This window comes from Canis lupus, chromosome 1 (assembly GCF_048164855.1).
Source record: "Canis lupus baileyi chromosome 1, mCanLup2.hap1, whole genome shotgun sequence".
In the NCBI taxonomy this organism is placed as follows: domain Eukaryota; kingdom Metazoa; phylum Chordata; class Mammalia; order Carnivora; family Canidae; genus Canis; species Canis lupus.
Window position 1 is genome coordinate 110,972,793 of NC_132838.1, and position 13,016 is coordinate 110,985,808.

The 13,016-nt window shown below is 51.7% G+C and overlaps 2 protein-coding genes across 3 annotated transcripts; both read right to left on the reverse strand.

Annotated features, from left to right (window-relative positions):
- Nucleotides 1-1,485: 1,485 nt before the first annotated feature.
- APOC2 (apolipoprotein C2) lies at nt 1,486-3,672 on the reverse strand. 2 transcript variants are annotated; one of them, XM_072830290.1, is made up of 4 exons: nt 3,561-3,672; nt 2,483-2,567; nt 2,158-2,317; nt 1,486-1,724 (listed from the first exon to the last, which is right to left on the reverse strand). In XM_072830290.1, the coding sequence occupies exons 1-4, from the start codon at nt 3,636-3,638 to the stop codon at nt 1,634-1,636; spliced, it is 414 nt and encodes a 137-aa protein (XP_072686391.1). In that variant the 5' UTR covers nt 3,639-3,672; the 3' UTR covers nt 1,486-1,633. The 2 variants fall into 2 exon arrangements, with proteins under 2 accessions (XP_072686391.1, XP_072686481.1); XM_072830380.1 differs by lacking the exon at nt 3,561-3,672 and adding an exon at nt 2,959-3,084.
- A 459-nt stretch (nt 3,673-4,131) lies between these two features.
- APOC4 (apolipoprotein C4) lies at nt 4,132-10,510 on the reverse strand. Its single transcript, XM_072830807.1, has 4 exons — nt 10,417-10,510; nt 6,024-6,150; nt 4,714-4,843; nt 4,132-4,337 (listed from the first exon to the last, which is right to left on the reverse strand). Exons 2-4 carry the CDS (start codon nt 6,097-6,099, stop codon nt 4,178-4,180), a joined length of 366 nt encoding a protein of 121 aa, XP_072686908.1. The 5' UTR covers nt 6,100-6,150; nt 10,417-10,510; the 3' UTR covers nt 4,132-4,177.
- Nucleotides 10,511-13,016: the final 2,506 nt, after the last annotated feature.

Here is a 13,016-nt window from a genome sequence, read left to right on the forward strand (position 1 = left end):
ACAACCTCCCCCAAGGTCCCTGTTTTCTACTAGACTCACAGCTCCCCATCCTCAAGACCTGGGAAAGCTGCCCCAAGAACGCTGAAAGGCTGGCTGGAAGTTAATGCCAGGCAGATTAGGAGAAACACAGGCCCTGCATCCTCAGGGGCCAACAGCCCCACCCCTAGGACTTGGGGGTCCAGACCACCCTCTGCTCCCTCAGGACCCAGAAGTCCAGGTCCCCAGCCATCTACCCAGGGACCCCAGCACTGTTCTCTCTGACTGCATCACCTCTGTTCTTACTTGCTCATCCTGTGCTTTTTTTTTTTTTTTAAGATTTATTTATTTATTTATTTATGATAGACTGAGAGAGAGAGAGAGAGGCAGAGACACAGGAGGAAGGAGAAGCAGGCTCCATGCCTGGACCCTGATGTGGGACTCGATCCCGGGACTCCAGGATCACGCCCTGGGCCAAAGGCAGGCGCCAAACCGCTGAGCCACCCAGGGATCCCCTCATCCTGTGCTTTTTGCCTGCAATTCCCCACTGCCCAGATACCATTTCCCAACCACTAATCGCCCGTTGTGGACCTGGGGACCAAGAGAGTGGGCCCCCACTTTCCAGCAACAAAAGCCTTAACCACACTGCTCTGTGATGCATCCTCTGTGGACAGCCCAGCCAGGTTTTCTAGGGGACCCTCCCCCAGCCTAGGGGACTGTACCCAGGCCTTCAACTCTACACTTCTTCTTTTCGTTATTGCACAAATTGCTGCCTGAAGTCATCTCCTCCCTTGGTCAGCTTGCTCATCCTCAGCCTCACCGCCCCCCCTTCCCCCAGCCCCTCTGTTTGTGACCTCAAGACAGAATAGAGCTCCCGATTCCTGAATGGGAGCTCAGAAGATGTTACTACTATTGCTAATAAGGAGAGAACAGCTAACAAAACAGAGCACAAAGCCATAGTCACTAAAACTGTGTGGAATTGGGCCAGGGCCCAATCAATAGCTTTTTGAGGGGGCACAGAAACAAAATTCTCTGTCTTTCCCTTGCAGTGTCCCCTGGGCCTAGTAGGGTCTCAATAAATACATGTTGGACAAGTGTATAGGCATTATCACAGGGCACAGCTTTTGCAGATCCATCCCCTTGGGTCCCAGAAAACCTGGACACTGATTTTTTTTTATACTCCATAGTGACTCTGGGCACCAGCGTCCCCTCTATCACAGGACTATGGGACACCTCCCTGTGATGCATGTTCAAAGTATCTATCCAGGGCCTGGATACTGCCAGAGGCCACTGGAAGCTAGCTGTGTTCCTGGTTTGTCATTTTACATATGAGAAAGGCCAACCTCGGTGAAGGACAATCTTTAATTTTGTTGTTATGATTCTCAACTGTTATTCGCCTCTTTTATTCCCACTGACCAAGTTACGGCTACATGCATCCAATGAGCACTGTTGGATGGACGGCTCCATTCCCTGAGATCTTAGAAAGACAACCACATGAAAGAAAAGAAATGGCTTTTTAAATGTATTTATTTATAAGAAGACAGACTAGCACTGGGAGCAAGATGCTGACAGGTGCTGAGAAGTGGGGGGTTGGTCAGAGGAGCCAAGGGGTTGTGGGGTCTGGACTCTCCCCTCCCCCACGATCGGGGCTCAGCTGTTACGAGTCTCCCTTCAGCATAGAAAGTAGCTGGTCAGTGAAAATCCCTGCGTAAGTGCTCACAGCTGCTGTGCTTTTGCTGTATATGTCCCTGGAGAAAAAGGACAGAAGCTCTGAGCAGCGGGGGGAGGCTGGGAGGACCCCAAGTCTGAGGGAGGAACAGGCTGGGGGCCCAGAGTCATGTGTCCTGTGGGGAAAGGTGGATGGAACCCAAACTCTTGGATCCCTAGGGAGGACAGGGCTGGGATCTCAGAATCCAGGGTTCAGACAGGACCGGGGGGCCGGGACTCCTGATTCCCAGTGGCAGTGGGTTGATACCTGATTTTCTTTTTCTTTTTTTTTTTCTAAAGATTTTATTTGTTTATTCATGAGAGACACAGAGAGAGAGAGGCAGAGACATAGGCAGAGGGAGAAACAGGCTCCCTGAGGGGAGCCCAGTGCAGGACTCAATCCCGGGACCCCGGGATCATGACCTGAGCCAAAGGCAGATGCTCAACCATTGAGCCACCCAGGTGCCCTGATACCTGATTTTCTCATCCATGGTAGTTGGGTATGCCTTCTTGTACAGGTCCTCGGCAGCCGATCTGGCTGTGCCCCAGTAACTGTAGAGTGATTCCTGCATCTGGGTGAGCAGGGCGGAGCTGGTGGTTTCATCTTGCTGGGACTCATGGGCCCCCTGGACCTCTGCAGGGGTAGAATGCGTTAGGAGAGCTGAGGAGCATGTGGCAGGGGACAATGAAGCAAGGACGGAGGGGGACGGGTAGGGCCAGGTAAGAACTGGGCTGGGAAGATGCTGGGGGCTCATCTCATCCCCCTCACAGACCCTCCTCCCCGGCCGACCACACTCACCAAATCCCAATACCAGGAGGACAAGCAACAGAACCAGGAGGTATCGGGTACCCATGGCTTCGGAAGACCTGGACCACTGAGAAAGCTGTAGGGCAGGGTCACTGGTGACATCTATCCTGCTCTGCTCCCCCCGGCCCCCACCCTGTCCTGTCCTGTCTACTACCCCCCAAACTCAAGAGGAGGGTGCTGGGCTTCCCTCTCCCCCCCTCCTTCCCTGCTGATCCAGTTGCTGATGCACTGGCTTGGGCCTCATTGTCTAACATTTTATGATTCTACTCTGGATTTTAAGAACTTAGTTCTAGGGGCATCTGGGTGGCTCAGTGATTGAGCATCTGCCTTTGGCTCAGGTCGTGATCCCGGGGTCCTGGGATCGAGTTCTGCATTGGGCTTCCCTCAGGGAGCCTGCTTCTCCCTCTGCCTATGTCTCTGCCTCTCTCTCTGTGTCTCTTATGAATAAATTAAAAAAAAAAAAAGACCTTAGTTCTAATATCCATTCATTCTCTCAAGAAGCATTTCTTGAGCATGGAACTGTGCACCGATCCCAGTTCTGGGCGCAGCTGTGAACGCAGGCAGCAGCCCTGCCCTTACAGAGCCCACGTGAGAGAGAAATACAATCAACTATATTACATGAGGAAATCTGCAGCGTGTCACTGGGGAATAAGTACTCTGGCGGGGGGAGGGCGTGTCTCATAGCCTGGGAAAGCCTTGGCAGAGGGTGACACTTCTAATAGGACCCAGTCTGTACAGGGATGCATCCCCACAGACTCAGGGACAACCTGCAGAGGGAAGAGCATGGGATGAGTGCATTTCAGATGCTCCGAGTTCTGTTCTGCATTCATTCTGTCTGTCTTCACCCCAACCCTGTGACAGAGGTCCTCAGGCCCTACTGTCACCTGTAATTTGGAGATGAGGCTGAGATCCCACCCCAAGGGGCGTCGGCACGGGGAAACAGTCTAGGATTCTAAATTCCCCCCATTCCAGCGGAGGAACCTAAAGGGACTCTTACAGTTTCAGACTTCATCATCTTTGCCCCCTCCCCGCTGCCCCTTCCCCGTTTCCACTGGGGACCCTCTCTTACCCGACTCTGGCAGGCTGTCCTCCCCAGCTCCACACGGGCAGAGAAAGGCTTTATAGCTCTTGAGATCCACCTCCCCATCCACAGCTACCACCCCCACCTTGTCCCCTAGTCCAAAGTCCTAGCCAACAGGACCGCTGAGGGGGTGGTGCGGGCAGAGAGGACAGGGACTGTCCCCAAGGTCAAGCCACAGAGAGCCCCTACTCTGAAAATTTGCTCCTGAGAGGGCCAGGCTGGGCAGGGACTGTGAAGAGGTGGGGGGTCCTGGGCACCCAGCAGGAAGAGGTCTGGGGTTTCCCTCACGTGGGTAGCAAAGGCCAAGCTCTGAGTGAGGGGTCATTGGGAGAACCTGCTGACCCCACCTGCTCCCCCGCCTTCACCTTCCCGTCCCAAACTCAGTTGCCTGATGTCTCCTTCCCGCCACCAGCCCGTAGTGGTGGGTCCCAGGGGGCAGGGGGTCATCCCCCTGACTCCTTCCTCTCAGGGTCCCCCATTGTCCCTCCCTTGCCAGGTGTCGCTTCCTCAATTCATTAACTGCTGGGGGTGGCCACATTGGAAGGGATTGGGACAGGGACACAGAGAAGCATTTCTTTATTGTGGTGGCTGCAGAAACTTTAATCCTAATCACTGTCCCCACAGAAGAGCCGGGGGCACAGGCTGTGGGCCTGGTTCACAAGGCTGTCTTTGGAGCTGCGGAGCCAGGCCCGGGTACGGAGAGTCAGGTCCTTCAAGTGGTCATCGTAGTAGGTCTGCACAAAGCCCTGGAAGGCCTCCGGTCCCCTGTAGAAGAGGGGACAGAAGAGTTGAGACCCCAGCTATCCATAAGGCTTCTGCCCCTTTCATCAGTCCCTCCACCCTCCGACTTGGGAGTGACTGCTCTCAACTCTTACCCTCTGCTCTTCTCAGACCCAGCCTTATCCCACTCAGAACCCAAGAGTTCAAGCCCTGCCCCCCTCCCTCTGACCCAGGGGTCCAGGCCCTCAGCCCCCTCCTCCCTCAGACCCAGGGGTCCAGGTCCCCAGCCCCCTCTTCCCTCAGACCCAGGGATCCAGGCCTCCAGGTTCCTCCTCCCTCAGACCCAGGGGTCCAGGCCCCCAGGCTCCTCCTCCTCCTCAGACCCAGGGGTCCACCCCCCAGCACTGCTGCACACACTGACCAGAACCACTGCCACTTCTCTCTGGTCCTGGTCACCACCTCCTTCACCTTGTTGGGCACCAGGCTCCAAGGACTACTCACCAGCCTCGGTGGGGGGCTCGGGGATTCTGTGGGCGCTGCTTGCTGCCGTGCTAGGTGGGACCAGAGGGCAACATGGGTGGGCTGGGACCTGAGAATCCTTCCTCCTCCCTTTCCCTCCATGCTCACCATTGCCATCACTCCCGGGGTACGAGGGCAACCGCCTGACACCGTCCCTGCTGGCCTTCACCTCGTATGTCCCTTTGACCACTTGTCCCCCCTTTCCATCACCAGTCAATTTCTTGTAACCTTCTGTGCCCACGGCCCCTCCTGTCACTCCTCAGTTTCCCCCCTCAGTTTGTGACCCCACCTCCTTGCCCCCACCTCCCTCCTGATGCCTCCTTCTCTACCTGATCTCACTGCCTCCCCCCCTTCTCCTGTGACTCCCCCCAGAACCACCTCCACAGGTGGGGGAGGGTGCAGGAAGACTTTGTACCCCTCGGGATGGAGGTTAGCAGGGCTGTGCTGGTCATTCCTCCCAGGGGCTGGGGGTACCACTTCCAATCCCACTTCATCTCCTCGTTCCCACCTGCCTGTCCAGCACTCACACTCACACACCTGGGCAGAGCCTCACCCACAGATCCTTGGCTTCACACAGGCACATATGTGTTCATGCATGTACAGAAGCACGTGTGTGCCCTGCAGTGTGCCTTACCCAGTGACCAAACCTCTTCTATACTCAGTTTTCCCTTCTGTAGAATGGGTTGGTGATAGGCCCTGCACCAGGAATACTGTGAGAACCCAGAGTTAACACGCCTGAGGCACTGGCGATGGCACCCTGCACCGTGTAAGTGTTAAAACTTGAAATGCCCGTGCAGAATTCACACAGGCTCACAACCCAGCACGTACAGCCCCCCTCAGTGTCCACACACTCAAATCTTCTGCAGTGCCCCCAAATCTTTCTGCATGAAACCCCCATAAAGACACATGAGTGCACACACACATATACGTGTATGTTCACAGACACACGTTTGCCACGACGTCATATTCTTGTATGAATCCACACACCAACACACCTACACGACCACTGTCATTCTTGCCAACTCCCACGTTACCCGCCTCCCACGGGGCCACCGCTGACACGTTCTCACAGGAACGTGCACACATTGGTGTACGACAAAACACACAAACTCCACACCCGCATGTGTGCAAACTTGCGCACCACACAGACGGTCACACTCACAGCCCACAGCACCGCAGGGGCCCCACACCCGCCCGTCCACTCCTCCTCACCCACAACACAGGCCAGGACCAGAATGCAGAGGCAGAGGGAGGGCAGGGCCTGGGGCCTGAGTCCAGGAGGCAGCATCTCTGGGGGCTCTCCTTCCTTCCTCCTTTCCTCCGCGTTCAGCTCTCCTGGCTGGGGGAGGGGGGCAGATGGCTCAGAGCAGGGCCCTCCCCTGGCGGCCTCCCCACGCCCCTTGGCAGGGACTTCAGAGAGAGGGACCCAGGTAACAGTGACAAGCAAAGACCTTGCCCGCCCCTGCTGGCCTCCCTCCTTCCTACCCTGCCGGCACTCTGGCCCAACAGAAGACAGAAGCTCTCTGGCCCTCCTACGATGACAGGTGTTCAGATCCTGCCTCCACTTCACCTGCTGGCTCCTCTTTCTAACCTCAGTTGCCTTCTCTGACAAATGGGCCTACAATCCATACTTCAGCAGGACTTTAATGGAATGAAACCACACAGGAAAACATCTTAACAAGCTCCCTGGTAACGGTGGTGCTCGCAGATCGTGACTGTTTCTGTTTTTTAAATATATGTGTTTTTTAAATTTTTATTTATTTATTCACAAGAGACACAGAGAGAGAGGCAGATACATAGGCAGAGGGAGGGAGAGGCAGGCTACCTGCTAAGCAGAGACCCCAACACAGGACTCAATCCCAGGACCCTGAGATCATGACTTGACCCGAAGGCAGATACTTAACCAACTGAGCTACCCAGGTGCCCCAATTATGGATGCTTTTGGTTATTTTCTTTCTAAGATCCCTTGGGCACTGGACTACAGGCCAGACACCCTCTCACCATGTGACCTGGGCAATTACCACTCCTTCCCTGGGCCTCAATGTTCTCTTCTGTAAGATGGGGATGCTCATAAGTGCCTGCCTCCCAGAATGTGATGCACCATGTGATTTCACCCATGTGAAAGCTGGGTGAGGCTCCGTGAGAGAAAATTCCAGGTGCACCTAGTAGGAAGTTGTCACTATCAGGCTCAGGCCCAACACTAGACAGAAAGAAAATGAGCCTTTTTCTCCTGGAGGACCCAGCCTAGAGCCAGAGCACACATCTTGGTCAGCGGACCATGGACTGGATTCCTTAGTCTAGGGTTGCCAGATAAAATACAGGATTCCCATTTGAATTCAGACAAATAATAAGGTTTTTTAAAAGGTTTTATTTATTTGTTCATGAGAGACACAGAATGAGAGAGAGGCACAGACTCAGGGAGAAGCAGGCTCTGTGCACAGAGCCCGACGTGGGACTCGATCCCCAGTCTCCAGGACTAGGCTCTGGGCCAAAGGTGGTGCTAAACCGCTGAGCCATCCAGGCTGCCCAAGTTTTTCTTTTAGTATAAGTACGTACCATGCACTATTTGGGAAGTATCCTAAAAATTGTTTGTTATTCATCTGAAATTCAAACCCGATCAGGATCCTGTATTTTTATGTGGTGAATCTGACAACCCCACTTTGCTGGCCATAGCCTGAGCAACTTATACAGTAGTTCCCCCACCTTTAAAAATTATTTATTTATTTATTTGAGGGAGGTTGCAGGCATGAGCTGGGGAAGGGACAGAGGGAGAGGGAGAAACAGACTCCCTGCTGAGCAGGGAGCCCTAACGTGGGGCTAGACCCCAGGGCCCCGAGATCACTATCTGAGCCAAAGGCAGACGCTTAACCAAGTGAGCCACCCTGGCGCCCCTAGTATCCCCTGTTTATCCAAAGTTTCAGTTACCCAAGGTCAACCAAGGCTTGGAAGCAGATAATCTGACAATATGCCAGCAGGCTGGTCATCACTAAATACTATGTCACAGTGCCTATGTCATTCCCCTCACAGGGGCATTTTATCATTTCACATCAGCACACAAAAAGGGGTGAGTACAGTTCAACAAGATATTTAGGGGCAGAGGGGCGCCTCGGTGGCTCAGTCAGTTAAGCCTTTGGCTCTGCCTTCGGCTCAGGTCCTAATCCCAGGGTCCTGGGATCAAGCCCCACAAAGGCTCCCTGCTTGGTGAGGAATCTGCTTCTCCCTCTCCTTCAGCTTCTGCTTCTGCCCTTGCTTGTGCTCTTGCTCTCTCTCTCAAACAAATAAAATCTTAAAAGAAAAAAAAAAAAGATATTTAGGGAAAGAGGGAGACCACACTCACATAACTTTTATTATAGGATATTATTATAATTGTACTAGTTCAGTATTATTCGTTGTTTTTATTAGTATTATATTTTTTCTTTTCTTTTTTTAAAAGATTTTATTTATTTATGAGAGACACGGAGAGAGAGGCAAAGACAGGCAGAGGGAGAAGCAGACTCCCTGTGGGGAGCCCGATGGGGGACTCATCCAAGGACCTTGGGATCACCACCTGAGCCAAAGGCAGATGCTCAACCACTGAGCCACCCAGATGCCCCCTTTTCTTCCTTCTTCCTTCCTTCCTTCCTTCCTTCCTTCCTTCCTTCCTTCCTTCCTTCCTCCCTCCCTCCCTCCCTCCCTCCTTTCTTTCTCTTTCTTTCTTTCTTTCTTTCTTTCTTTCTTTCTTTCTTTCTTTCTTTCTTTCTTTCTTTTTCTTTCTTTCTTTCTTTCTTTCTTTCTTTCTTTCTTTCTTTCTTGATTTATTTATTTATTCATGAGAGACACAGAGAGACAGGAAGAGAAACAGAGATCCAGGCAGAGGGAGAAGCAGGCCCCTTGTAAGAACCCAATGCAGGACTCGATCTGGATCCCAGGATCACGACCTGAGCCAAAGGCAGCCACCCAACTGCTGAGCCACCCAGGCATCCCCCTCTTTTATTTTTTAATTTAAATTCAGTTTTCCAACATACAGTATAACACCCAATACTCAACACATCAAGTGCCCTCCTTAATGCCTGTCACCTAGCTACCCCATTCCCCCCAACCCCTCCCCTAGTCATTGTTGTTAATCTCTTACTGTGTCTAATTTATAAGTTAAACTTTATCATCGGTATATAGGGAGAGGAAAACACGGTAGATCCAAATCTGTGGTTTCAGCCATCCGCTGAGGGTCTTGGAATGCATCTCCCATTGATAAGGGGCGGCTACTGGTTTGGTGCTAACCCAGAGGCTTCCAGCAGAATGCTGCTCACTCCAGGGGCCCCAGTGTGGGCTCCCACACACAGTAGGTGCACAACAAATGTGCCCTGCAGGGCCAGGCTAGCAATAATTGGTAAAATGAAACCTCCTGGAGCTTCTCTTTTGGATGGCGAGAAGTTCCGGAAATGGATGGTGGTGATGGTTGCACAATTTGTGAATATACCCAATGTCACTGAAGTGCACCCCTAAAATGGCTAATGTGGTAGATTTTATGTTATGTATTTGACCAAAAGAGAAAAGAAAAAAGAGACACCTGGGTGGCTCAGTGGTTGAGTGTCTTGCCTTTGGCTCAGGTTGTAATCCCAGGGTCTCTGGATCGAGTCCTGCATTGGGTTCCCCACAGGGAGCCTGCTTCTCCCTCTGCCTATGTCTCTGCTCTCTGTGTCTCTCATGAATAAATAAATAAAATATTTTTTTAAATAAAAAAAGAAAGAAAGAAAAGAAAATCCTGCCATATATGGTGGGCAGGCATGAGATGGGGTTCAGAACCTGACTGTACATCTGCCCTACTGTGTGACCTGGTGCAAATTGCTTAACCTCTCTGGGCCTATTTCTTCATTGATGACTGGGAGTCAGGGACTACCTACCCTGGAGAGTAGAGGAGACTATTTATGTAAATTGCCAGTGCCAGATACAGCGCAGAGGTGCTCGGTCAAGGTCAGAGGCTATTTATTAAGCTTGTGTTTTCTGGCACTATGAAGTGGGGCATCTTTATCATTCCCATTTACAGATGAGAAAACTGAGGCTTGGGGGTGGAAGTGAGGCCACTTAGCTAACGGCTCCTCAACCAGCAGGTGGTGAATTTGAACTCGGCTCTCTCTCATCTCACTAAGCCAGGACAACCCCTGCGGTTCCTCCCCACCTGAGTCCTAGAGATCAAGAGGGAGGTTAAATCAGACCCGCAGTGGGGTGGGCCTGGGAGAGGTTTCTGACCCCTGCTCTGGCTCCAAGGTCAGTGTAGGGCTGTTTACTGTTTGCTGCTTGCAATGTTTGCCCATCTTGGGGACAGGAACAGGCTAAAGGTCATTCAGGGTGGACCTCAGAATCAGCTCAATAACAACTGGGAGCAGGGTGATGAGAGGGAGAGAAAGAGGTCACAAGAGGGAGGGGGGAGTGGGAGCAGTGGGAACAGTGGGAGCAGTGGACCCTGAGAACGGAGAGCATGTGTCTGGAGGCAGAGAGCATCTCTGAGCCTGCAGCTTTGTGTCAGAGAGACCACCAGGCACCCAAATCCCTCTCCCCCTGCCCAGACCCCATCCCCTCACTCCTGAATCCCAGAACCCACCTCCCCGCCAGCACTCCTGGTGCTCACCTCCCTCCTCTGCGACCCTGGCTTATGTCAGGGAAATCTGGAGCCAAAGAGATGTGGAAATGTTCCTTCCTTGATCTCTACTTTCTGCCTTCTGTCTGAGAGTTCTGCTTTCCTTTGTTGTTAAAAACAGAGATATTGGGGCGCCTGGGTGGATCAGTTGGTTAAGCCCGTCTGACTCTTGATCTCAGACTATTGAATTAGAGCTGCCCTCCAGCGTGGAGCCTACTTAAAACAACAGAGATATTCACATACCATAAAATTTATCCTTTTTTTCTTTAAGATTTTATTTATTTATTTGACAGGGAGAGGGAAAGAGAGTACAAGCTGGGGGTAGCAGGTGGAGGTGGAGGGAAAAGCAGATTCCTCACTGTGGGGCTCGATCCCAGGACCCCGGGATCATGATATGAGCCAAAGGCAGATGCTTAACCAACGGAGCCACCCAGGTGCCCAGAATTCATCTTTTTAAAGCATACAATTTGGGGCACCTGGGTGGCTCTGTTGGTTAAGCATCTGCCTTTGGCCCATCATGATCCTGGAGTCCTGGAATCGAGTCCCGCATTGGGGTCCCTGCAGGGAGCCTGCTTCTCTGTGTGTGTGTCTCTCATGAATAAATAAAATCTTAAAAAAAAAAACAAAACATTGAATTGTATGCTGTATTTTCTTTTAAGATTTTGTTTATTCATGAGAGACAGAATGAGAGAGAGAGAGTGGGGGGGGGGTGGGCAGAGACACAGGCAGAGGGAGAAACAGGCTCCCTGCAGGGACCCTGAGGTGGGACTCGAACCCAGGACTCTGGGATCATGACCTGGGCCACAGGCAGATGCTCAAAACGCTGAGCCACCCAGGCATCCCTAATTCAATGGTTTTTTAGCATATTTGCAAAGTTGTGTAACCATCACCACCATCTAATTCCAGAACATTTTCACCACCCTGAAAAGGAACCCCCATACCCGTTAGCCCATTGGGGTCACTCCCATTACCTTCTTCCCCCGGCCCAGTAGGGCCACCACTGATCAACTTTCTGTTCTATGGATTTTTCTATTCTGGACGTCATGTGATTGGAATCATACACTGCACGGCCTTCTGTGGTTGGCTTCTTTCACTGAGCATCGGGTTTTCGGGCTCATCCGTGTTGTGGTGTGTGTCAGTGCTTCCTTTTTATGGCAGAGTAATATTCACTGGGTGGGCTTCCATATGCACACACTATGTGGCTTTATCTGTTCATCAGCTGTTGGGCATTTGGATTGTTTCCACTTTTTGGTTGTCAGGAACAATACTGCCACGAGCATGCGTGCACACGTTTTGGTGTGAACCTGTGTGCAGTTCTTTGGGTAAGATGCCTAGTAATGGAGTTGCTGGATCACATGATAGCTCTGTTGAACAATTTGAGGAGCTACTAAACTGTTTTCCAAAGGGGCACTGTTCATTTGTGGCTTTTTTTTTTAAAGATTTTATTTATTTATTCATGAGAGACACAGAGAGACAGAGAGAGAGGCAGAGGGAGAAGCAGGCTCCACACAAGGAGCTGGATGTGGGACTCCATCCTGGGACCCCAGGATCACACCTTGAGCTGAAGGCAGACTCTCAGCCACTGAGCCACCCACTCAGGCATCCCTCATTCATTTTATCTATCTATCTATCTATCTATCTATCTATCTATCTATCTATCCATCATCTATCTATCTTTTATTTTTAAAATATTTATTTACTTATTTGTGTGTGTGAGAGAGAGAGAGAGAGAGAGAGGTAGAGACACAGGCAGAGGGAGAAGCAGGCTCTATGCCAGGAACCCGATGCAGGACTCGATTCTGGGACTCCAGGACCGCACCCTGGGCCAAAGGCAGGTGCCAAACCACTGAGCCACCCAGGGATCCCCTCCTCATTCGTTTTCATATTCAGTTTTTCATTCCGGTGGTTGTTGATGACCATTTCATGGGGACAAAATTGTGTTGCTTGTCATGCACTCCCCTACTTCTCTTTGATGACTTCTGAATTGTCTTTTGGGTTTCAGGTGCCGTGTCCACTCCTGCAGGGAGCCCTCCCTGACCAGCTACACTGAGTCTGGTGCCCACTGGAGTCCCCCATCCCCGCCCTCCCCGCTGTGTGGAGTGTGTGCCATGGGTGGGGCTGTCTGAATGTGCCATCTCTACTCCCTGAGTGTGAACATTTCTACTTGGATGTCTGGAGTTCTCCAAGTGTTTTTGTTCCTGGTGAGATCAGGGCTCTTTGCTCTCTGAGGTCTCTCTCTTTTTTATAATATTTTATTTATTTATTCATGATAGACATAGAGAGAAAGGCAGAGACACAGGCAGAGGGAGAAGCAGGCTCCATGCCGGGAGCCCGACACAGAACTCAATCCCAGGACTCCAGGATCACGCCCTGGGCCAAAGGCAGGCGCTGAACTGCTGAGCCACCCAGGGATCCCTGCTCTCTGAGGACTTGAAGGTAAGTTTGTAACCCTGAGAAGAACAAACGTATTGGCTCTAAATATAAAGTGTTAAAAGAGCCTCGGGGGCTCAGTGGTTGAGCGTCTGCCTTTGGCTCAGGTCCTGATCCTGGGGTCCTGGGATCAAATCCTGCTTTGGGCTCCCCGTAGGGAG